Here is a 24,158-nt window from a genome sequence, read left to right on the forward strand (position 1 = left end):
TGAGTATCAGTAAAGATTAATAAAGGATACAGTATTTGGATAAATGCATGCAATTAAACTTAAACTTTAATGAGCAGAATATCAAATATGTTTCGTGTTAATTTTTTTAATTTTTAAATTATAGCAATTCACGATTAAGTGATTAAATTCAAGACTGTTGAATTTTTGTCAAAGACTAAACATACAATTCTCGCGTGAGTACAATAAAACTTTTTTTTTGGTTTATTGGGCGTCGACAAAGCGGAGTTCACATCGTGGTTCAGAGGAAAAAAAGCCGGATCTGCAGAGGAAGCTGGGAGAAAGGAGCCTGTTGGATGCACAAAAATACACAAAGTAAGCACAACTCGTGAAATAGTATTATTTCAGATTTTTGGGAGTTATGAAGAGTTTGATTTTAGTCCATTTGCACTTCGAAATACACCAGGAAGTGATTGTCGCCATATTTGCGTGTCTCGTGTTGAATTTTGGCGCATTAGTTTCATTTTTGCACCCAAGTCATGACGCAGTTTTTAACCATGACGGTATCGTAAATATATCTACATACTTCATTATGATATTAAGCCTGGGTTAATGCATTGTCCGTGTAATTAAGTTTTATTCAGTATGAGAAAAAAAGTGAGAAATGTGTTGTTTGTTGGCGTCAAAAACTCAGTTAGTGCGGGCTGTAGACCTCGTAGTTCTTCCTTTGTTTAGAAATGCATAATATGATAAATAATAATGACAACTGTCTTTTTCCCCACGACGCTGAAGTTAGCATCCGATTGAGCCGTTAAGAGAAACGTTATTTGCAGAGCATTAACGCTTTGAAACCCGAGTAAACTGACATAAGAGGCCAAAATGATTGCCAAGAAATCAGTTAAAATCACACACACTCACACACACAATTTGCACACACACAAAAAAGGAAAAAACAAAAAGGAAATAACTACAAATACTGTTTTCTTGAAAATGTTTCACTTTTTTGGTCTTTTTTGGGCTAATTTTTCTTATCATGTTTTAGTAATTTCTTGCGGTTTGCAGTGAAAATGCAAAAACGGGAGATTTTTTTTTTTTTTACCACGTAGACCACATTGGACCAGGTCCAGTAAAAAAAACAAAACAGACCAAAAACTTCACTTACATGGTCTTACATGGCAAAGTCTGGACTAGTGTTCTTAGAGAGGCTAAAGATGATTTAAATCACAGTTTAAGATTTGTTAAACTTTATTCTATTAGTGAAATTGCAAAAAGGAAGACTTTTTTAACATGTTGACCACATAGGGGTCCACTAGGTCCCAAAACTACCCCAGCTTGCAGAGAACTTTTCCATAACATTGTCTAATGTTACCTACATGTTTTAATAATGTTTAAAAGAAAATATTTTAATGAAATATTCAACAAAGCTTTCAAGGAAGTTTATTATTTCAGATAATTTCCTTGTGAGGTTAAATGCTGAATAACATCATAACTGCATCATTTTGAAGATGTTTTGGTGACAGATCATTAAATGTTCTTTTTTATAAAACATTCCCACAACGTTACATGAGAACAAAGGTAGAATATTTTCAAAGCAACGTCCAAAAAATGTTTTTTGGGGCCTGAAATCACAGACCATTTTGCAATGAAAATCTAATGTGATATGTTAACAATAAAAAAGTTTTAAAAACATTTTTGATGTTTCTGTATGGGAACTAAAACAAAACTTGCCTCTGAAAAGGTTATTAAAATGTTGCATTGTACCATTCTCAGTGTTTTTTAAAAACAAAAATTGCTAGTTGGGACTATACTTTATACTTGTTAATCCCACTTTGACTGAAGAATGAACTGACTAGAATCTGGTGGTCAAAGGTCAAGGTCACAGTGTCCTCATAAAACATGTTTTGGTCCATAATTCAAGCACCACCTTGAAACTGTGCTGTTTTTAGAGATCTTTTGTGTGCAACTTTCTGTGCAACTTGACTGGTGTGCTGAGGCGTACTACCGCGTGGCAGTATATCGAGCTGTTATGTTTATTTTTTATATTTTTAAGATGATAAAATGATAATGGTCATAATACGTGCACATTTTTACCTTTTAGTTGCCACAAACTTGCAGAAGTTGTTATTCTAGCGTTAACTCCAGACCCACGAACTGAAAAATGTAATCAGTAAGTAAGAGGGAAACAGCATTTTTTTATTACTTAGTTTTTTAGAATGAAAATGCTGCACTAAAGTGTATTTTTTTATTTTATTCACAGTAAAGCCTTGCTGAGATTTACCTGAGAAACACCTGAGGAGGACCTGCAGCTCAAAGACAGTGCTCACTGACTGCGCACACCGATTTAGGCTTTAAGCGCCTGTAAGTGGGTGAGCTGAGATGAAGATCTCAAAGTGTTGACGGTTAAATTTCTCCTGAGAAAGAAGTCAGCACTCAGCATCTTAATTCAGACCTCTGTGTGTGTGTGTGTGTGTGTGTGTGTGTGTGTGTGTGTGTGTGTGTATCTGTGTTGTGTTACAATCCAGAGCAGCAGAAACCAGACTATCCAGTTCACAGGGGACCATGGAGGGCAACTGGCCATCAGATCCCTTTGGATTATTTTCACAGTTGTAAGTCATAATTATGCTGCTTTTTAATTTTAGCATCTATGTTGGTTAATGTGCTGCTATTGCTGCGTGATTTATGTAAAATAAAGAAATCACCTTCCTTTCTTAAAACAGCTGCAAATTTTTGTCAGTTTGTACCCTTATTTGTTATATTGTAGTAATCAAATAATAATTAATGTTTAAGTGAGAAACAGGAGAATCTGCTTTAAAAAGAGCAAAGACTGAGACACACCGTGCTGACACCTTACACCCTAGAGCTTCACCGTCAGGTGAGGGAGAGGCCTTGTGCTTCATCGATGAAGCAGGTGAGGGAGAGATGGGATCCTGACCCCTGACCCCTGACAGTTTTGGCACGTCAGGTGAGAGGCCTGTTTCACACAGCATGCGTCAGAAGCGCGTGAGCAGCACCGGGCATGTTTTTTATTTCAGCAGCCATGTTATCAAGTTAAAGCGTGCACACTGCCCGTCTGAGCAGCTTGTGAGGAGCGTCTTAGCTGCTTTTCAACTGCAGCACGTCTAGAGAAACGGTGGCTCGGCGATTTTTTACTCATGACGCGCGTGTCTGTCAGCAGAAATAGACAGTGACGGTGGTGTTTTGATGATTATATTGACTCTGTTCCACTTTTTACTGCAGTTGAAAAGTCTCACTGTCACAGAGATGAGAAAATACAAAGACGTCTGTTCTACTCCAACTTCCCTGCTTCCCTTTCAAAACAAAAGTCCTCTGACAGCGTCTCTGTGGCCAGAATCCCATCAGTTGCTGATAAAAGGCATTTTATTTTGAAACATTACCAGGACCGTGTTGTCGGCTGTGCAGGAGCTTGCACGACTTCATAAATAAGTGGAATTTGTGCTTACAAGTATGGAAAAACAGAACTCATATCTGCGGGCATCGACGCAGCAGCGACGCATGTGTGAACACCACAAGCATGAAACATGCTGCAGTTCAGCGCGCTCCTGACACGCGCTGTGTGAAACGGGCCTTAGGTGGGAGAGATCCTGGTGAACCTATTTGTCAGCGGTTGTGACACTACATAGTTCATAAATTTAAAAAAATCTCTGACAGTTATCAGTAAATTAGTCTGTTAAATGTTGTTGTGTGTCTGAAATGATGACAGAAGATATTGAAATTTATCTGCAGCATGCACCCCTCTATTCAGACCTCTGTGTGTGTGTGTGTGTGTGTGTGTTACAGCCCAGAGCAGCGGAGACCAAACTATCCAGTGCACAGCAGGACCATGCACGCCTTTGACTTCTCTTCAATGTTGTAAGTCATAATTATTTAGCTTTTTAGTTTTAGCATCTATGTTCGCTAATGTGCTGCTGTTTCTGCGTGATTTATTTAATTTAATTCAACTGGCCCCATCACTGGGAGCAACTTTCCAGCACAAATTATATATAGATCGGTGTAAGTCATTAATAATAAATAAATAAATATGTAAATATGAACGTAATTTATAAAGTGCCTTACATACAAGGAATGTAGCACAGAGTGCTTTACAATAAGGGCATTTGCTTGCCAGGATTTATTTTAAGATTCTTTAATACAGCGTTCCCATGATCATGAAATTCCTGCAAAATTTATGAATTTAAAAATGCTGTTTTCCAGGCCTGGAAATGCTTTAGAAATAACTGAATGTTTTGGTAAATTTTTGAATATACATTATTTGGCTGTTGCTTCCATTTAGTTAATGAAATTCCCAAAACTGTCTGACATTATGTGAAATACATTGTATTAAAAATCTAATGCATCATTGCTTGACTGTTGATTTGAGTTTTGGTTTTTTCTATCCTTCAAAAAGAGGTGCAGCATTGACGTTTTGCAAAGTACTCGTATGTGGCGGTCTGGTCGGTTGTCATGTGCAGCTAGTTGCCTGCAGGAATGTCTAACTTGCAACACCTTGGAAGTGCACGTTTAAAGCCATTTAAAACTACTTAAAATCATGGTAAAGAGGTAAAAAAAATGTGAATAACGTCTGGAAACGTTTTGAAAATTCATTGGTAAAATGTGTGGGAACCTTGTTAATAACTTATATAGCTGAGCTTCTGAGTCACTGTGCAAACTGTGACCTGAGATCCTCAAACCTCACTGGTCGTCTTTGGGTCGAGGCTGGCAGTCAAAGTTGACAGGGCTTTGTCCTTTAATCTGGAATTTTCTGCATGAGGAGTTAAGACCTATCAGCACATTACCTATTTTTAAATCATTGCTCAAAACACATTTTTATAGGAAATCTTTTCCGTTAGATGCCTGATTTGTGTTTTCTTTCCTTTTGGTCTGTTTTTGCCTCTTTGAACACTATTTCTTCTAAGCTCTTAACGTGTTTTGCCTCGGTGTTGTCAGTAGCTGTGGCCTGTGGGTGGATTTCTCCTGTTCACTCCTGGGTCAGAAGCCAGCGCTCAGCTCCGCCTTCTTTATGCAAACCTCTGTGTGTGTTGTGTTGCAGGTCAGAGCAGCTACAGAGACCAGACTTTCAGGTACCCACTGGGATCATGGAGAGCAATGGGCCAGGACAGCTTATCTTCGCGATGCAAGCAGCTGCAGCTCCCCATTCTTCCATCGGAGGAAGTCGGCCTGATGAGGGGACATCCGGCGGACCCCTGCCAGCAGATGAGTGGGGAACCCCGAGCAGCATAGAGGGAAGCCAGACCCCGCTCAACAGCCCAAACAACCCAGGCGGCGGCGACGGCGCAGTGCCATTTGAAAACAAGTAAAGTTTTCCTTTCAAGAACGTAAATCAATATGTTGACTGGTCAGGCTTTCACAAAGTGACTGCATCATTTTATTTTCTGTGTTTACTGTGTTAATAACCACAGGAAATAAAATGATGCAGTCAGTTTGTGAAAGTCTGAGCTTCATTCATGTTATTAATATGATGAACACCTGTAGAGTACTCCCTCACGGCCATGTATAAAATACCCCAAAATGCAATATGTGAGGTGGTGGAAGTAGCAATTGGAGCCTAATTATTGTCGCAATTTAAGCGATAGAAATGACAATTTTTCTAAAAAGGAAACCAGCTACATTTTTATGTATTTATTTAACCTTTATTTAACCAGAAAAAACTCTTGGGATTAAAAATCTCTTTTCAAGAGTGTCCTGGCCATGACAGGCAGCAACAAAAGTGACAGTCAGACAACACGGAACAAAATTAGAAAATCAAAAATACAAATACAAATATATGCAAATATACATGTTCTTTTAAGAGACCTGTCTCTATTTTTTTCTTTTATATATTAAAGATTGCTCATTTATGAACCAAGTATTTCTTATCCGGTTACTTGATTAATTGATGGATTCGTCAGTAAAAAACTTGATTACTAAAATAATCAATAGCTGCAGCCTTGTAAAATCTCAAAACTAATTGATAATGTATTTATTTTTTTAAATGTATTTGCCATTCATTAATGTCATGCTCATCAAGATGACACTAGGAACAGCAAATTCAATGAAAATTGGTTATTTAACTAAGATTTTGTGGCTGAAATCATGACAGTATTGATTATTGTAAGTTGGTCCTGAATTTTTATTCTGATTTACATTTAAAAGTCTTAAAAAATCTGAAATTGAACTTGCTTCAAGCTGAAGAAACCCTGATAATAATCTAATTACAGCCCAGCCGATATATCGCTTTTCTGATATTTTCAGCCAATATTAGTGTTTCACAGACATATTGGTAGCATATCGATAAGAAAACTTTTGTTTTCAGACCATGTAATGCAGAGAATGATGTTTGGGTGGTTTTGAAATGGTTTCATTATATAGTTTGTCCAGCAGAGTGCGCTCAGACTCCATTTTTTACAGTCCTCTCAGCTTTATGGCGCACATGCAGCAGAGAGCGTCCTCGCAGCAGCAGGGAGCGTCCTCGCAGCAGCAGAGAGCGTCCTCGCAGCAGCAGAGAGCGTCCTCGCAGCAGCAGAGAGCGTTGCAACAGGTGGCGTCGCAGGGGAAGGGACGGTGGAGCAGTCAGTCAAGAGTGTTTTCACGGTAACCAACACTTAAATACTGTTAAGTTAATAAACAATCATTTTGCAAACGAACACGTCGATCTAAGGTTCCAGGGTGACGGGAGGAGAGGACTACTAACGTGCAGACTTTAATGCTATTTAGCGGCTTTTCTGACCCTCTCAGCAGCTTTATATTTAAAAAGCAACGAGGGACACATTTAGTGACTTATCTAGATTATCGGGAACAAGGAGGAAATATACTGTCATCTATTACCATGCTCTCGGCACTTAGTAACCGCCGTATGTCGCTGTAAGCGTTGGACAGGCCACCGTCTCTCGCCAGGCGTGTATGTGGCGGTGACAGATGAACAAGAGGACACGCTGCTCGTGGTTTAAGTTCAGGTGTAGTGAGTTTCCAGCTCGGTTATGATGAAAGAATAAACTGATATCTGAAGTTTGATTCCTTCCAACAACAAGCAGAACAACATGTAAATATGCAGAGATCACAACAAAGCCGTTACTCAGGGACTCAGGGACAGCTGTGCTGAAAAGGTTGCACATCTTCGATTTCAATATCGCGATGTTTAACACGTAGTGACGTAGCATTTGAGCAAGCGAAGGCGTGAGTAGATTTCGCCCTCTGCTGTTCAAAAAGTGTATCGCGGTTCATTTTTCTTTTCACCGATCTGAATTTCAGACACTTTTTATTGATTTTTAACCGTCTCACTGTGCATCGTCACATCTCTGCTCATAATTTCCCACCCTGATGTCTTGTCTCTGTTGTCTCTCAGGAGGACATCAGAGAGCGAACGGTCCCGTGACTCTGGTTTGTCTTTCAAGAGTGATCGGTCAAAAGAATTTGTCCTAGACTTCAAAGAAAGATCCCTTCTCAGGTGAGCTTTTATGACGTTAAAATGTTACTGCCGTCATGGATATTGTGCACACAGACACAAACGTGATGATGTAAGTCATTATTATGTTTCTTTATACTTTAGTATGTTTTAGTTAAAATGCTGCCATTGGTGCTTGACCTGTGAAGACGAGTGAACTGCTGCTCTTCACTTCAGTCCTGCTTCAAAGATCCTGTTTTCTTTGCTGAGCTTAGACACTAAAGTCCGTAAATTACGTACCTTTGAAATTTAAACAGCTAAAAAGATTAGGACCTTACCACCGTCACAGTTTTGTAATGATAAAAAGTCTGCACTTCACCATCTTTATTCAAACCTCTGCGTTTACAAGTACGCATTGTGGTGTTTGAGTTTTCATCATTTCAAATTAGTACGATTTCAGTCGGACTAGCTCAATAAATCGACTTTGGGGAAGTAGCGATACTACATTAAAAAAGTACTCTGAATTTCTCTGATGGCTTCTTGGTGATTTCTTTGTATCCAGCAGTTGCTGTGGCTGGATATTTAACACCGTGATGTTCCCACCCTGGTGTTTTTTTCTCTCTTGTCTACCAGGAGGAAAAGGAAGAGCAAAAACAACTCTGACTCTACTTTTTCCTCCGAGATTGATCTGTTCAAGAGCCCAAACCAAGAACCGTTGTCTCGCAGGTAAGCTTTTTGCATTCATTTCATATTTTGCAAAAACGTCGACTCATTTTGTCCAAGACAATAAACATCGATTTTTTTTTGCAAAAACTTCACCTCGCTCTGTGTAGCTGGGTAATGAGATCATAAACGGTAGATAGCAGCACACCTGTGGTGAAGAGGATGGTGTGACTGGTGGTATCTGGGAGCGTTGCTGAACAGCGATGTCGGCCAGAAGCAGCAAATATTAGCCAGACGTTTAACGTTTAAGGTTATTCTCAGAGTTTGTCTGTCTGCAGCCTCACTGGTTTTACGTGTATTCAGCTACTTTGAGAGCATCATTAAATACAGAAACAGCTCCTGTCATTCCTCAAAGCAAATACATTATATCAAGGCAAATATTTAGTTTTTGGACTGCAGTGGTGAAAGCAGATCTTTTCATAAGGGTGAGTTTAAATACTGCATTTCTGAGGACCTTTGTGTTCATATATTTCTGTTAGTTTAGAATAATCTCATAATGATTCAATGTGAAGTGGTAAGTAGAGGTAACTACATTAAAAAGAGGCAAGAAATTATTCAGTGAGAACTCGCCAGACTTCTCTGTGATTTCTGTGTGTTTCTGTGGTTGGATATTTTAACACTATAATTTCCCACCCTGGTGTTTTTTCACTGTTGTCTCTCAGGAGGAGATCAGAGAGCGAGCAGTCCTGTGTCTCTGGTTTGTCCTTCAAGAGTGATCGATCCAAAGATTTCATCCTAGATTTCAAAGACAGGTCCCCTCTCAGGTAAGTTTTTATAACTATTAAAGTTTTTATTACATTTATGAATATTGTGCACACAGATGCAAATGTGATGGTGTAAGTCATTGTTATGTTTCTTTATAATTTTAGTCAAAATGCTGCCATTGTTGCAGTAAAATCAGTAAAATTAAGTACCTTCTCTGAGAGATTTAAAAAAACTGCAAACTTTAAGACTTTACCACCCTTTTAATATTCTAATTATTAATTATTATTAAGAAGTCAGAACTTCACCGTCATTATTCAAACATCTGTTTGTCTGCTTAGAGCAGCAGCTGAAACCAGATTTACAAGTACACATTATGTTTTTTTTATCAGACCGAATAGCTTGACTGCCAATCATAATGTGGGCGTGTTCGGCCGATTTAGAGAAATTTAAATTAGTATGATTATTACGAGTATTTTAAATGTCCACTTTTTGATCAAACTAAAACAATAATTGGACATTTTCTAACAGACTGTAAGCGTACTAACTGACAAGACAGTAAAGTCAATAAAATCATCGTCGTTTTCTGGAAGATCAGAACTACTGTAAGTTTTAGGACCTTTGTACCCTTATGATATTCTTGTCGGTCGAGAATAATTTAGCAATGATTCATGAGAAAGTGGGAAGTTGAGATGCTCACATCAAAAAGAGAGAAGAAATTATTTTGTGGGAAGAGAACAAACTTTTACAGAAATTCTCCGATGCCTACTTGCATGCTGGATATTTGACACCATAATTTCCCGCCCTGGTGTTTTTTCTGTCTTGTCTGCCAGGACCCCAGAGAGCGAACAGTCCTGTGACTCTGTTTTGTCCTCCAAGAGAGTTCGAAGTGTCAAGTCAAAGTCAAAAGATTTCCCCCTCAATGCCAAGTAAGCTATTATTATTGTTAAAATGTTACTGCATTTTGTGACATTTTGCCAACACTCGAGTCTGATGATGGGCGTTATTATTATTTTTAGTTACTGTATAATGTTGGTATCTTTAGTTAACATGCTGCCATTGTTGTGTCCCATTCTGCTGTTTTTCTTCTCTTGTGTCTCAGGAGATCAGAGAGCGAGCAGTCCTGTGACTCTGATTTGTCCCTCAAGAGTGATCGCTCAAAAGATTTCATCCTCAATTTCAAAAAAAGGTCCTTTCTCAGATAAGCTTTTATTACCATTAAAATGTTACTGCATATTTACGTATTTTACCTGAACCTGAATTGGAGATTTTGATGAGATGGAACAGAAAAAGATACCAGAGCCTGTTAATGTGCAATTTTTAAATGCTATGAAGTTTATAAAGTTGTCTAAATTGAAAATTCTTAATGCAGTTTTCAAAAGCGATAAAAGGCTTTCAAAGGATGAAAATGTCAGTTTTGCAAAGCCAGTTAAATTATGGCGTTAATGTGAATGTGCAGTAAATCTCTTCAGTCAGTGCTAAAAAAATCACTTTGAAATTCTGAACGTCATGTCTTCTGTGACCATATTAGTCATAAAAGTATTTTCAATGAAAAAATGCTAACTTCCCGTATTTAAATATTTTTGTCCATTTATTATAATATAATTTGCTATATCCTGTTGTTCAGCTGTAACCTGACGGGGCCTAAACGCACTTGGCAGCAGCTTAAAATCAAACAAAGAAATATTGCTGGTAAGACATTTAATGTTGCTCATTTATTATTTACTTACTCCTTGAAATATTATGCTCAGGTTGATTTAATTACTGAATTGTTTAAATTTCACTGTAGCCAAAAGGAAGAAAGCAAAGGCCCAAAAAATGGGTGGTGGGCCACCATCAGCCCCATTTACACAGGCCGAAGAGCTGGATGTTAGCCAGAGCAGTGGGCAGCCTGTCGAGGAGGGCATCCTGAGTGACAGCTCATCAGAGCCCGCCCACACGCAGGACACCAGTGCCCGTGAAAAGGGTACGTTCACCATTCGTCCTTTTTGCCAGCACACACGAGGCCGTGGAGCCCTTTATCCTCTCTGCATAACTTGTGACACAAGTTTTGAATCCTGACGTTGCCGTTAAACTTTGGTCGCTTTGCAACAGTTTCTGCTGACGGAGTGATTTCACTCTTGGATTCTCCTGCCCCCCCTGATGTTCACGTGATTGTAAGTTTGAATATTCAGCAGATTTTGTGTGATGGTTTTGAGTAGCCTTCATCTAACATTATTGGTCTTCTTTACCACAGGAGGATGATGAAGACAGCTTATCCACTGAAGGGCCTTCTGAGGTATACTGTGCATCTTTAGTGTAATAATGGGAGCTTGACCAATATGGGATTTTTGAGACTTGTAACGATTTTATTGTGGAAAAATTCACATATTACTGATATGGCGACCGGTATAGTGAATTTTTGAGCCTGACTGAAAATAGATCATTTCTATGTGGACTGTGCACTGATTTTGCACCGATGTAAGTATGCAACAGTACTCAGAAGGCTGCTTTCTTGATCAAACACACAAACAAAAATAAAGAATAAATAAAAATACTGTGTGTGTTCAGCATCAGTCTTCCCTGACCATTTAAATAAAAATATAAACATAAAATACACATCAGCACTGTATTGTCTTTGCTGACCATTTAAGTAAAGAATAAACACAGCAAAACTAAAACAGGACCACTTTAAAATGCAAAGATAATAAATTAAAAATGTTACACTGTCAAATTGTGATTTTAAGAGAAGGCTTCCTTATAAAATTGAGGGTTTTTAATTTTTTTTTTTTAGTAAATATCTTGTATGATAATTTCTGTTTGCTCTGTCCCACATGAAAACTTGCACGGTCTTGTCTTACAACAGAGCGCGCCCGGCGACTGTAATAAAGAAGAGGGCCCATCGACCTCCAGAGCACAACTGAATGCAGTAAGATTTTATATTCAGTTGTCATTGCCTGTGTGTCCGAGGGACGATTGAGTATTGGACTGCAGAAATGTGTCAGACTTAACAGTATGTCTGTTTTTGTCTCTTCATAGCTCCCTGCAAAAGAGCTACACGAGGTTTACATGAGAAAGAAAATTGAAAAGTGTGATCTTCAGATGGACCATATCAGGCTTAAAATGATGAAGACCAAACTGGAAATTCAGTGGCTGGAAAGCAAGGTAAAGGTGAGTTGGACCTGAATGTGGATGATATTATTTGCTATTACGCTTACTGTTGAGAAATTATTTGAATATACAAATATACATTATAATATTGAAGCACTTGTGTCTTTATTTGCGGGAAATAAAGAATACAGAAAAATAAATGTTATGTGAAGGAAATAAAGACAAATGATTCCTCTCCTCTGTTTAATTTAAAGTTAAAGAGATTGCTTCAGAAGAAATGTCTCAAAAGGGAATCGGGGGAAAAAAACGATGAATATGTTTCACATGTATTCTTGAAATAAAAAGGAATAAAGATGCATGTGACCGTAGTCTGACAGGGGACTTTTTGGAGGTAAAATGGAAAAATGGGGGATGGTGTTCCTCTGGGTTATGTATCAGTCCCACCTGGATTTGTGACTCTTGTATTGACAGGAAGCCAATTAAGTTACAGGAAATATCATGAGTCAATATGGGTTCGGGGAGGTAACTTTAACACAATTAATTTGTTAATTTGTTTTGTGCTGTTTATTTGAATGTGCTGTGATGTACTGTAAACCAGGAGGTGGCAGCATAATCAAAATTACATTAAACTAAAGCTCCTGCTAACATCTTTAGTGTAAATCTATCCAACAGCTCTGGTTTTCTAATGTTTTGGCAGATTTTTAGTCAAACCTCTGTGTGTGTTGTGTTGCAGCCCAGAGCAGCTGCAGGGACCAGACTGTCCAGTACACAGCGGGATCATGGAAACCAACTGGCCAGCAAAAACTATGTATGACATGATGTAAGTCATCTCTTTTTAATTGTATCCACACTGAGAGAGACTTAAATGAGTAAAATAAACTTGCTTTTTTAGAACATCAATTCAGCTGCAAGTATTAGTGCCTAACAGCTGTTATATTATTCCTTTTAACCTAGAATAATATTTGCAAAATGTTATTAAGGGCCATGCACACCAAGAATAACTATAAACAGGTAGTTTTAAAAATTGTTCCCACTCAAGTGGATGGTGGAGTCCACAGAACAACTGTTACAACAAAAATGGCGAGCAATATCGTTTCAACCCTCCAATCAGAATCTTATTTAAATGTCACATCCAGCATAAATCCTAACATCTAATTTGGACCAAAAATGTATATTTTTTGTGTTTTAAAATGGATGATTTTACTGTTTCTTTTTGTTTTTATTCTTGTGAATTTACTCATCAATAATTGATTGGTCTCCCCAACCAGATTACAGTAAATTAGCTTTTTTCATCTATACAAATTAATTATATTCCATTAAACTGACAAATTCACAGCATATATTACCTTTCTATAAAATCACATACGCCTTCGGAGAAATGCATATCCATATTGCCCGCTCTCACTTGCATCTTAAATTCTAGTATGTAATGTTTGCAGTTTAAATGATATCCTGTGTTTGTATTCAGAAAGGAACGGAAACATCTGGAAACATCTGGAAACATCGTTGAGGCATCGACAGCAGCTTCCTCTGCTGGACTGTTCAGAGCTTCAACTCATCCTGGATCGCTCCAAGTTGTCTTGACAATCGGTTTTAAAAGCAATAACGATTACAATTACTTATGGTGAGTGTGGTGTGACGTGCAATGTATGGGAGACACACTGGTTGTAATAAGTTCAGGTAAAGATAATTGATATATTTATATGATATATATTAATTTGATTTATTAATATGACCTATATTTTAGTGTTAGTAAAACATGTGTCTCTACGACCAACACCAACCCACAGGTTGGGTTACTCAGGATTGAGGTAATTTTAGTGTAACATAAAAACACTACAACAGCATTTCCCCCCTCAGACAATGCTATAAACCCCCTCCTCAACCCTGCTTTTCAAAAAAGCAGATCACTGCTCCGTCCTACTGTTGCCAGCAACACAAATGGAAAAAAAGAGGTTGTCGTCTTTCAAAACTGCTTTGAGAAAACCAGCTTAAGCAACCCACATCTGCTCCTCTCTCCCTGACACCTTGGACCCTCTTCAGTTTGCAAACAGACCGAACAGGGCCGCAGATATTTTCCTTGGCAACACAATCTGCTCAACCACGGGAGCAAAATAAGAGAATACTCTTCATTGACAACAGCTCATTCCCTTTAAACTTGTCTCTAAGCTCCATCATCTCGGACCAGAGACCTCCGTCTGCAGCTGGATATTTGACCTTTTTAATGTGGTGAAAATGGACTGTTACACCTCCTCCTCGCTGATCCTCAGTGCAGGTGCACCACAGGGCTGTGTGCTCAGCCCCCTGCTAAACCTCAAATTGTGCTGCCAAGTAAAGCTCAAATATCATGTGTACTGTACTTTTTAAATAGGACTTTGCACATACATAACTGCTGCATTTGAAGCAGGACTGCTACAAATCATACATGCAGTACCGTTTTATTTTTCATTCTCATAACTCGTATACAAATCCTCTTTTTCCATGAATGCATAATATTCTCATTTTCTTCTGTCATATCCTAGATCTCATTGCTCTTACTTAGTGTAGTGTTGCACTGCCATGAGCCCATTAGCAAAGCAAGTGTCTGCTGTTAGTTCAAATGTCTGTAATGACAGAGGACAGACGAGTCTGTATCTAAGCTGCTAAAGTCAGTTGATAACGTTGTTGGCAGTCCAGAGAATATTTTGTTAAAACAGATCAGTGATGCTTTTTTTTACCCTCATTGCTCTTCATGAAGTTTGCTCCCGGTACATTTTATGTTGTTTTTAAAAAAACTGGCTTTTCGATGTTACATTAACTCTGGAGGCAATTTGGCCTTGTGTGCCCTGATTAATTTGGCATGCAGCTGGCTCTCATAATCAGTCAATCATAATTTTTACTGAAAACTCTCCTGGCACTTGCTTGTTGGAAGAAGGACATAACGGTTCGGTTTGGGCTAATGTAAACGTTTTCAAACTGGAAAAACACTGGATTGGACTGTGACATAAGGAAGCGCTGTATAGATAATTTCTCTTTCAGCTTCATTAATTTCATTAATTCAGCTGTTCCTCGTCTTGCAGTGCTCTCAAAACAAGCAACTAGTATAAATATATACATAATAATGTAAAAATCTTCAAAAAACACTAACATTTTAGGAAAGATACAAAGATTAGGAACATATGTGCTGCCTGTCCCCCTCCCACCTGCACTGAAATTTCATCTCCTTCATGTTGCTGTAAATATGTCAAAGTCTGTTTCCCCGTCGATATGTGATTCCTCCTAACTAAACCTCACCAAAGCCCTAAACCGAACCACAGAGGAGGGCACTGTGTAACAACAGGAGGGAAACACTGTTCGATGGGGGGACATATTTACATATATCCCAGGTGCTCATCTGGGTAGTAAATTGCATACGGGCTGTTGTGCACCTGTATATTTCTGTACTTTAACCATTAGCACGCTTATAGACAAAAAATAAATTTAGATAATAATCATAATGATAATGATAATAATAATTATATATATATATATATATATATATACACACACACACACACATATATATACATACATACATACATACAAGAAAAAAATATATATACAAGAAATGCATCACGAAGAGCTTTACAATAAGGGCATTATAAGCACAGAGTGCTGATAATAATAATAATAATAATAATAATAATATTGCATTTCACATACAAGCAGACAGAATGAACATAAAACAGTCCTGCAGTTAACACATAATATCATGTTAATCACATTATCATTGTGCTTATTATTAATGCAATATATGTTGAATTTAGCATTGTTAAACTGTTAGCAGAATTTACTGATGAAGGTTACGTTCAATATGCCAAAAAGTGTTAGAATGAAAAATGCCGGTTCAGCTAGTGAATGTAATTTGCGCTGTTTGTTTTATGGAAAAGAAAAGAAAAGAAAAGAAATGAAAAGAAAAGAAAAGAAACGATAAGATAAGATAAGATAAGATACAATAAATATGATATGATACGATGCGATAATCCTTTATTAGTCCCGCAGAGGGATGTATTGTAATCCGTAAGACTATGCTTTTTAAAGTTTGTGGTCTGTGGTGGTCCAAGTCCCTGCATTTTGTTACTGGTCTTCCACTGGGGCAAATAAACACCCAAAAGACATAGAGAGTCTAAAGTCTGGCAAACTTTTTTTTTTTTTTTAACTAAAATATTAACTCTTACTGGGTGTTTTGACAGTGGAGATTGAGTTTTTTAACAAGGTTTCCATCAAACCATTCAGTGACTGCTTTGACTTATGTGGAAGCAAATTTGATACTTTTCTTAATTTTTGTGTCCATATATTCATACTTATCCTTTAATTAATTGTGTGTTTTTTTGTTATTTGGTTGGACCAACTCCAGGTGATGTCCACTTATTAAAATGATTCTGTGTGTAAATGAGTTTTATGTCGAATTTATTTTGTTACATCAACAGCAGATTGTAGAGAGGTTGTCTTCTCCACATTTATTATTATAATTAGATATTTGAAATTATGTTACAGTAGAGAAGCACACACACACATACTATACATATATAATTCAGCATTTTCTTGGGTTTTTTCCTAATTTTTTATGCTTATTTTCATTTTTTTCTTTTGTAACTTTTAACTTATTTCTTGCAAATTTTTGGGCCTTGTCTTGTTGAGTTTCTAATTGTCTTCGCCCCATATTTTTGAAAGAAATTATAAATTTGCTCCGGTTTCATTGGTCTAATTTACTGTTTTATTTTACTTTATTAAACTGTATTTTTAACAGCAGGTACTTCATAAGTGCCATTTTGTAAGCAGGGGATTCTGATGCCGGTGCTAACTCTAAAGGCAAACATTTAAACACATTTTATATTTTCCTTACATTCAGAATGACATTGGAAAGATAATTATACTTAATATTTATTAAAAAATGGTTATCAATTGTTATCATAATTTAAATTAAACAACATGTTTGCACCGCCACCCCTCCGGTCTGAGTTGGTCTCGTCCGTGTCTCCACAGCATCAAACGCACATGTTGGGTGTGTTGTGTTGAGGATTGCAGCCAAATTACAGCATTTAATGAACCTGCGCGAGCTGTCACGTCGCCGTTTGCTTTGTAAAAATCGCAGCGACGGAGCGATAAGTGTCGCCGTCAGTGAGAAATACTGAAAATATCTGAATTATCGGGAAAACTCCTGAGGTGAGGAGGCGCAGTCAATCCGGCGTGGCTCCAAACGGCTCCTGTTCACCGGACTGAAGGTATGAACACCGACACCTACACACTCTCACGATGTGCGTGTGTGTTAACCACCTGTGAAAGTGCCGCGTTTAGTTATTAAAGACCTGTGACATGATGTAAATATGTGTTAAAGTGTGTTTGAAGTCGGTGTCACCGGCTAGCAGCGCCCCGTTAGCTTCCTGTCCCAGCTGTCAACATGTGAGACTCTGCTGCTCTAACGGCTCACTGACGGATAATATCAATTAAAGTTGATGTAAAAAACACGCATGAGACAGTTCACGGTTGTGTTTGGCGTTTTTTTCCCGCAGGAGACTTTTTATTCGGTCAGGTGAAGAGAAAACGTTGAGCTAGCCGCCCCGGTGCAGTGCCACGTAGCTGCCGGCTAACGTGAGCGGAGCAGCCGGTGAAGTTCTGCAGATTCACTGCATCTGATTTATGCGGTGAAGCTCTGAAAGTAGCAATGCCACACTGTAGAAACACTCTGCTACAACTAAAATTCATGCATTTTAAAGCTTAAAAGCATTTGCATCGAAATACACGTAAAGTACCAAAGTTAATGTTATCATTATGCAGAATTGACCAGAGTAATGTGCAATACTGTGCAAAAGCCGAAAACTTTGTTATTTTAGCAAAGTTATAATAGTCATACAAATGTATTTCTCAGTAGTCACTTTACCAAATGCAACCACAATATACAGGAAATATGTTTACAGTATTAAAAATGTTAATATTTCAGAATAAAACAACTTTAACAGGCTAAAGGGGCAAGTATTTAGGGTGACCTCCAGTGTTAGGAATGAAGTTTAAGCTGCCATAATTACAATAAATGTTAATTAACAAGGACTACAGTTATGGTTTTTTATTTACTCACTGTGAAGAGTCACATGAGAAGTTATATTGCAGAGAAACCTTGAAGTTCACTCAGTTTGTGGAAATAATTCGTCAAAGGAAATCTGAATAGCAAGTGTGACGTGAAGTCATACAAATCAATGAGTAACTGGAATTTTTGTTTCACATTCCAAAATCTTTCAAAAGATAACTATTAGTTATTGGTTTTGGCTGCTGAGTGAAGCAAATCTAGCAGCACTTGCATATTTTACCAACATTTGACTGCTGCTAATTGGTGACCTCCCTTCACACTGAGCATTAAACTCTTTTGGACATAAAAAAATAAGAACACTCATCTTCTGGTTTATTTACACCAGGCTGCTTTCAAGACGTGTCCAAAGCTCAATATTGATTGCTTGAGATCCATTTTATTCTGGTCGTGCAATTCCTTGACTCAGACTGAATATTGACTTCAGTCTGAAGAAGAATTTCTCATTTGTTTGCATTTTAATGCATTGTACGTCTCTGTATTCTTTTGTTCGTATCTCAATCAAGAGAAAAATAAATAAATACTTTTTATATATATAATTATATATATAATTTTTAAATACACCGTCATCACAACTTTGCCAAAACAACTTATCTAAGAATTTTGTACAGTCATATATATTAGGGACTGTTCTTTATTTATCAGAGGTAGGGGTGTCAGTGTTGGGACTCATTAATTTATTAATTTATTATTTTTCCTTGCAGCTCTCAGAGTGGCTGACGGAAAATCCATGACCCTCCCTCTCTCATAAATAAGTTATTAGATTTTTGAAATTTAAAAATCTGATGTTTGAAAATTAAAAGTGAAAAGTTGATGACTAAATCCTAAAATTAAAAAAGCTTGACACTTCTTGTGAATAATGATAATTGTTATTGTCATTATTATTAGTAGAATTTGTATTTTTATTTTAGCATTTTTTATCAGGTCATTTGCTGTTTTTTATTTAATTTTTTGTGTGTTTTTTTCCGATTGTTTTCCTCTTTGGCTAACCTTTTACTTCTTTTCTCAATTTTGGGTCATTTCTTGTTAAGTTGCTCATTGCCTTTCCATGTTTTTGAAAGAAATCAAGCCAATTTGCTCATATTAATAAGGGTTAAACCCTCTTTGATCAGCTGAAAAAACATTGTCACAAGTCTGAGAATCTCGTCTGTTGTGTTTCTCACACCGTGAAAAGTCTTTGTAGAGAGACATGGCCCAAATGACACCCAGAAATATAACATGTTTTTATGCTTTGATGGCCTGGGATCAGAAACTGCAGTTTGAATGGGCTTTAATGGTGCTTTTTTTGCACTTAACAGTATAAATGCAACAATTTTGTTTCAACAGTGTATTTTAGATTTACTGAGCTGAGCTGGAAATTCAAAGATCAAACAAAAATACACAATCTTGACAAAATATGTGCCATATGCATAAACAGTGAAAATAATCAAAAAATGAAGAATGAAAAGTACATAAAAAGCTCCAAACAGTCTTTAAGGGTTAAAGGTTTCATTTTTAAAGGCGACCTGGCCGAGAGGGCAGCAAAAACAAGCTTTTGTTGCTTTAATCTGAGGTTTTATTTTCTGTTATCTTTTCCCTTAAAGATTTGAGGCCCGCCGTGTGACACCATGACCAAGGTGTGCAAGAACTGCGGCAGCTCGGACATCGACGTGGACCAAGCCCGCGGCGATGCCGTCTGCATGTCCTGCGGCTCCGTGCTGGAGGACAACATCATCGTGTCCGAGGTGGAGTTCGTGGAGACGGGAGGCGGAGGGTCGTCGGCCGTCGGGCAGTTTGTCTCCTCAGAAGGTGAGAGCGATGAAATGAGTCACCTGTGAAATGAAAACTGCTCCTGCTGATGTGAAATGTTTCCAAAAAAAGTGAGGATAATGGAGATTGTGTCCAAATATCACTGCTGCTTTAGTGTTTTGGGTTTTTTGTCAATATTTGTCTTTTATAGATTTTTCATCAGTTTCTGTTGTTAAGTGAAACAAAGTATATTTATTTAAACGCTGCACTTAATGAGAGATTTAGAATTTACTTTTCATGTCATGCTACATTATACTTCTACGCCTCTAAAATTCAGAGTGAAATATTTTACATTTTACTCCATTTTATTTATCTGACAAACTTAGTTATTTTACGAATTAAAATTTAACACAAAAAACATATGAGGAACTTTTAAACTACCATGTTTTGTAAAAAAAATAATTACCCAATCTATAACAATATATAGAATTTGAAAACAATAAGTTAATTTATTAATTAGTTCATTAGTCAAGTATTTATCATTTAATTGTCATTTTTTCATGTAAAATACCTGAAACAACTAGTTATTTAAGTACATTTTCCTCATCATACTTGCATACTTAACCCTTTGAAAACTGAGTAAATTGGCTTTATTTCTTTTAAAAATATGGGGAGAAGGCAATGAGCAAATTAAGAGGAAATGACCCAAAAATTAGCAAGAAATTAGTTAAAAATTACAAGAAAATGACCTGAAAATTAGTTTTAAAAAAAAAGAAAAAGATAAAGGATATTAAAGGAAAAAGGAAATGGAATAAAAGGTGCTTAAAAGGTAATAATTTGATAACACAATTTTTAATTTATAATAAATAATAATTATGAAAAGTTGAATGTCCGACAGCCTGCTCCAGCGTGGAAATGTTGGACAGCCCGCTCCAGTGCGGACATGTCCGGCAGTCTGCTCGAGCGTGGCGGACATGTGCGTCAGCCCGCTCCAGAATGTGGACATGTGTGTCAGTCCAATCCAGCATGGACATATGCAGCAGCCCACTCCAGCGTGGAAATGTCCAAGAACGTCCAAAATAAAAAGATCATTAAATAATGGCTTAGGCTAAACGTAAGCTGAATTAAAATTATGATAATAAGATCATATTTTCATTATGATATTATATGTCCAACAGCCCGCTCCAGCGCGGACATGTCCAACAGCCCGCTCCAGTGCGGACACGTGTGAATGTCTGTTTGAATTTTAGCTGAATACCCCTGCTTTAGAGGAGACTACGTTTCTCCATGTCAGATGTGTGATTGGTGTTTAAAAACAGCGTGGCTCTAATGTAACGCTGCTCTCTGACTAAATGTGTGTGTGTTTGTCCACAGCTGCTTATCAGTGTGTAGCATTTACCTGCAGATTATCTCTGACCTTCAGCCTGCAGGACTTGTCTCTCCTGCTGAGTCTGCAGGAGACTCGTGTTGGAGTTTTATCTCCTGTGTTGTAGTTTCCCCGGATGTCCTCCAGAGTGTGCTGTCGGATTACAATACTTCTTTTGTCATATAGATTCAGTTTAGTTATCAGATAACACATTTTAACCCTTTAAACCCAAGCATAATAGTGCAATGTAATCTATTTTTATGAATAATTCATATAAAATGACACATGTAAATAAAAGGATTTTTTTAATGTCCCTTAGGTTAATTTGTAATACATCCTCTTTTTATATATAATTAAGAAATAGTATCCTTATAGTTAATGTTTTTGTTGTTGCTTTTTTTGCTTTTTTTCTTTTGTTTTTGGATACTTATAATTTTACTTACTTATTTTATTTTTTTTAATACTGTTTTATAATAACATTTTTTTAAATAATTATTAATAAGTCACTTATAAAACTTGACTCATTTACACTGCACCTAATCTGTTAATAAAAACACATCTTTGCAAAAAGGAAAAAAAAAGAAAAAGGCAAATACTATTTTTGTTCACCACAGGCAGGATAAAACCTACAAATAGAAAGATAAAAAATAATATTTCCAAATGCAAAAATGGAAACATGACACAGTTTTGGAACTGCACTTACACTGCAATTTGAGCACCTGTTAATAAAAAATAAATTCCTGCAAAAAAAAAAAAAGAACAACAGTTTTTGTAGTTCCCATCATGATGTCAGTCTCTGGTTTTCTGTCTGCAGTTGGAGGCGTCAACCCGTCTTTTGGAGACGTCCAACTGTCAGGAGCGGGCAGGGAGTCCAGAGCTCAGACGCTGCAGAGAGGTGAGTGACCAGCAGAGGACGCCACCTGTCTGTTAAAATCAGCATTAGTGTTTGTTTCTGTGGGAGATATTGATGGTCATGATCATCATTTACTCACACACACACACACACACACACACACACACACACACACACACACACACACACAATGTCCGGATTTTGTCTCACAGACGTTTTAATTAAGCACACAGTAAATGTAATAAAAGTCAATATTTGTTTAATAAGAGAGATTTTACAGAAGAGGCTGCAAGTTAATGTCAGGAAAACATCTCTAATATGTTGCTCATTATCACCTTTCTCTCTCTTTATGTATATTTTTTAACTTATTCTCTTTGGCGTGCAAATGTTTTGCTTTGAGAGCCGCTGTGTCGCAACATGTCGGTGTTTTTTAACTTCGTCTGACACAACAGCCGAGTAATTAAAGGCTTCTTTAGCGTTTTCAGAGGTGATTTACCTTGAATCTTTTCATCCTGTTTGTTCAAAGAGCTCCTCTCGTTCAGTAAATGCACCTTTTATGTCACGGCAGCAGCTTTCTTTTTTTCTCCTGTAACATCATGTAAAGTGTTTCAGGGTTAAATGATTGTTTTTATGAGGTGAAATTTGTTCTTAAAGCATTTTGGTTCAGCTTTGTCCTCATGCGTCAGATCTGATAAAAAGTGAAAGAGCGTTTATCTCACTGGTGAATTTGAGTTTTCACATAAAGACTCAGTTTTATTTATAATATGTGGTGTTCATATTTGTTTATTAGAGGGGCTGAAATGATGCTAGTTGACCTCAGAAAGCATCAGCACAGAGTTAAACACAGGAAACGACAGGTCAGGTGGAGCTGTTGCTCACCTGGTGGAGTGTGTGCCTCTTTAACTAGCTCTAACTTTGCATACTGCTGCCAATCTTTAAGATGCTGTAATTTTCTTGATTTTATTTTAAATAGTCTATTTTTCTGCTTATTTTGTTAATAATGTCAGTGGGTTATATTTTATTTATTTAATTTGCCATTTTATGTCATGCATTCTGTGCGCTGAATTTCTGTCCTTATTTTATCTTACTTTTACCAGTATTATCAAGTGGATTTTATCCATTTTAATATGCTTTCTGTTCTTTTTTTTTTTTTTTTTTACATGCAGGTTTTATAATGTCTTTTATGTCTTTTTGATATGGAGCACTTGGTGCATTTAATTTCTTTCTTGTAAAGCTCATCGGGCTGCATTTCTTCTTTGAAAGGTGCTTTACAAAAATAAGTTTATTATTATTTTTTACTATTATTATATTTATATCTGTCAGGCTCTGGATTGACCTGTTCCTTGTTCTTACGGGTCACCTGGAGGACCTCGTGTGTGTCCCCAAACATCACGCTGATACCAGAGTTTATCTTTTAACAACTCTAGTCAGAAATACATCAATAAAAACTTGTAGAGAGAGACCAAAAAAACAAAAAAACACCCAGCTGATGGTTGGCTGGCTGCGTGTAGAGAGTCAGAGCAGCTGGTTACTGCGGCGACGACCGTCTGCTCTGCTGATGATGTTTCAGCGACGGAGCCGCAGAGTCACAGAGCTGTCAGACTGCAGCAGACGCTGAGTAATGGAGGAGTGTGTGGAGATACAGCAGGGTGTGTGTGCGTGTGTGTTGATAGGGGATTAGTTGAATCTGTGTGAGTGTGTGCGCGCGTGTGTGTGTGTGTGTGTGTGTGTGAGTGTGTGTGTGTGTGAACACAGAACGATTGGGGAATACTGGTGTTATATTCTGTGTGTCTTTGTCTGTGTGCATGAGGAAATTTTTATTTTATTATTTGGGTGTTTGTTTGTTTAGGATATGTATGTTAGTATAAATCACCAACATATGAACACATTATTCAGATTTTGGGGCTTATTACTGTAGCCTTAACTTAGTAATAAATAAATTAATAAAAATAAAATAAAATGAAATAATTTTATATATATAATATATAATAAAAAATAATTAAAAAATAATTTAAAAATTATTTATATATATGTATATATAGCTGGACACCACATATAAATGAGGGTTTGGAAACCCTACATAGATAATTTAAACAAACATTTTTATTTGCGAGCTTTGGAGGTGTCTGTATTTGTTTTTGTCACCTTCTGGAACCACGCTAGCAGTTTCCCCCCGTTTCCAGTGTTTATGCTAAGCTAAGCTAACTGTCTGCTGGCTGAGGCTTCATATTTTACTCTCCAGACGTGAGAGTGGTATCGA

At 37.2% G+C, this 24,158-nt stretch overlaps 2 protein-coding genes across 7 annotated transcripts in view; both read left to right on the forward strand.

Moving 5' to 3' along the window:
- On the forward strand, positions 1–16,262 carry LOC121953829 (uncharacterized). Of its 6 annotated transcripts, none has more exons than XM_088087533.1 (20): positions 1–333; positions 2,057–2,125; positions 2,216–2,316; positions 2,481–2,564; positions 3,757–3,828; positions 5,006–5,269; positions 6,364–6,546; positions 7,298–7,399; positions 7,970–8,062; positions 8,722–8,823; positions 9,595–9,690; positions 9,864–9,950; positions 10,389–10,453; positions 10,551–10,727; positions 10,856–10,917; positions 10,998–11,039; positions 11,607–11,669; positions 11,780–11,905; positions 12,585–12,671; positions 13,320–16,262. In XM_088087533.1, exons 4-19 carry the CDS (start codon positions 2,518–2,520, stop codon positions 12,663–12,665), a joined length of 1,662 nt encoding a protein of 553 aa, XP_087943659.1. In that variant the 5' UTR covers positions 1–333; positions 2,057–2,125; positions 2,216–2,316; positions 2,481–2,517; the 3' UTR covers positions 12,666–12,671; positions 13,320–16,262. The 6 variants fall into 6 exon arrangements, with proteins under 6 accessions (XP_087943659.1, XP_087943656.1, XP_087943655.1 ...); XM_088087530.1 differs by having other exon boundaries at positions 4–333; positions 2,476–2,564; positions 11,780–11,911; XM_088087529.1 differs by having other exon boundaries at positions 4–333; positions 11,780–11,911.
- A 533-nt stretch (positions 16,263–16,795) lies between these two features.
- Positions 16,796–24,158, forward strand: part of brf1a (BRF1 general transcription factor IIIB subunit a) — a 139,720-nt gene continuing 132,357 nt past the window's right edge. Inside the window, exons 1-3 of the mRNA XM_042500550.2 lie at positions 16,796–17,094; positions 19,535–19,739; positions 21,860–21,940. Coding sequence (XP_042356484.2) covers positions 19,559–19,739; positions 21,860–21,940 — 262 coding nt within the window. The 5' untranslated portion in view covers positions 16,796–17,094; positions 19,535–19,558. The remainder of the gene's footprint in view (positions 17,095–19,534; positions 19,740–21,859; positions 21,941–24,158) is intronic.

The sequence above is a fragment of the Plectropomus leopardus genome, chromosome 14 (assembly GCF_026936395.1).
Source record: "Plectropomus leopardus strain MGB_pleo_1.0 chromosome 14, ASM2693639v1, whole genome shotgun sequence".
In the NCBI taxonomy this organism is placed as follows: Eukaryota; Metazoa; Chordata; class Actinopteri; order Perciformes; family Serranidae; genus Plectropomus; species Plectropomus leopardus.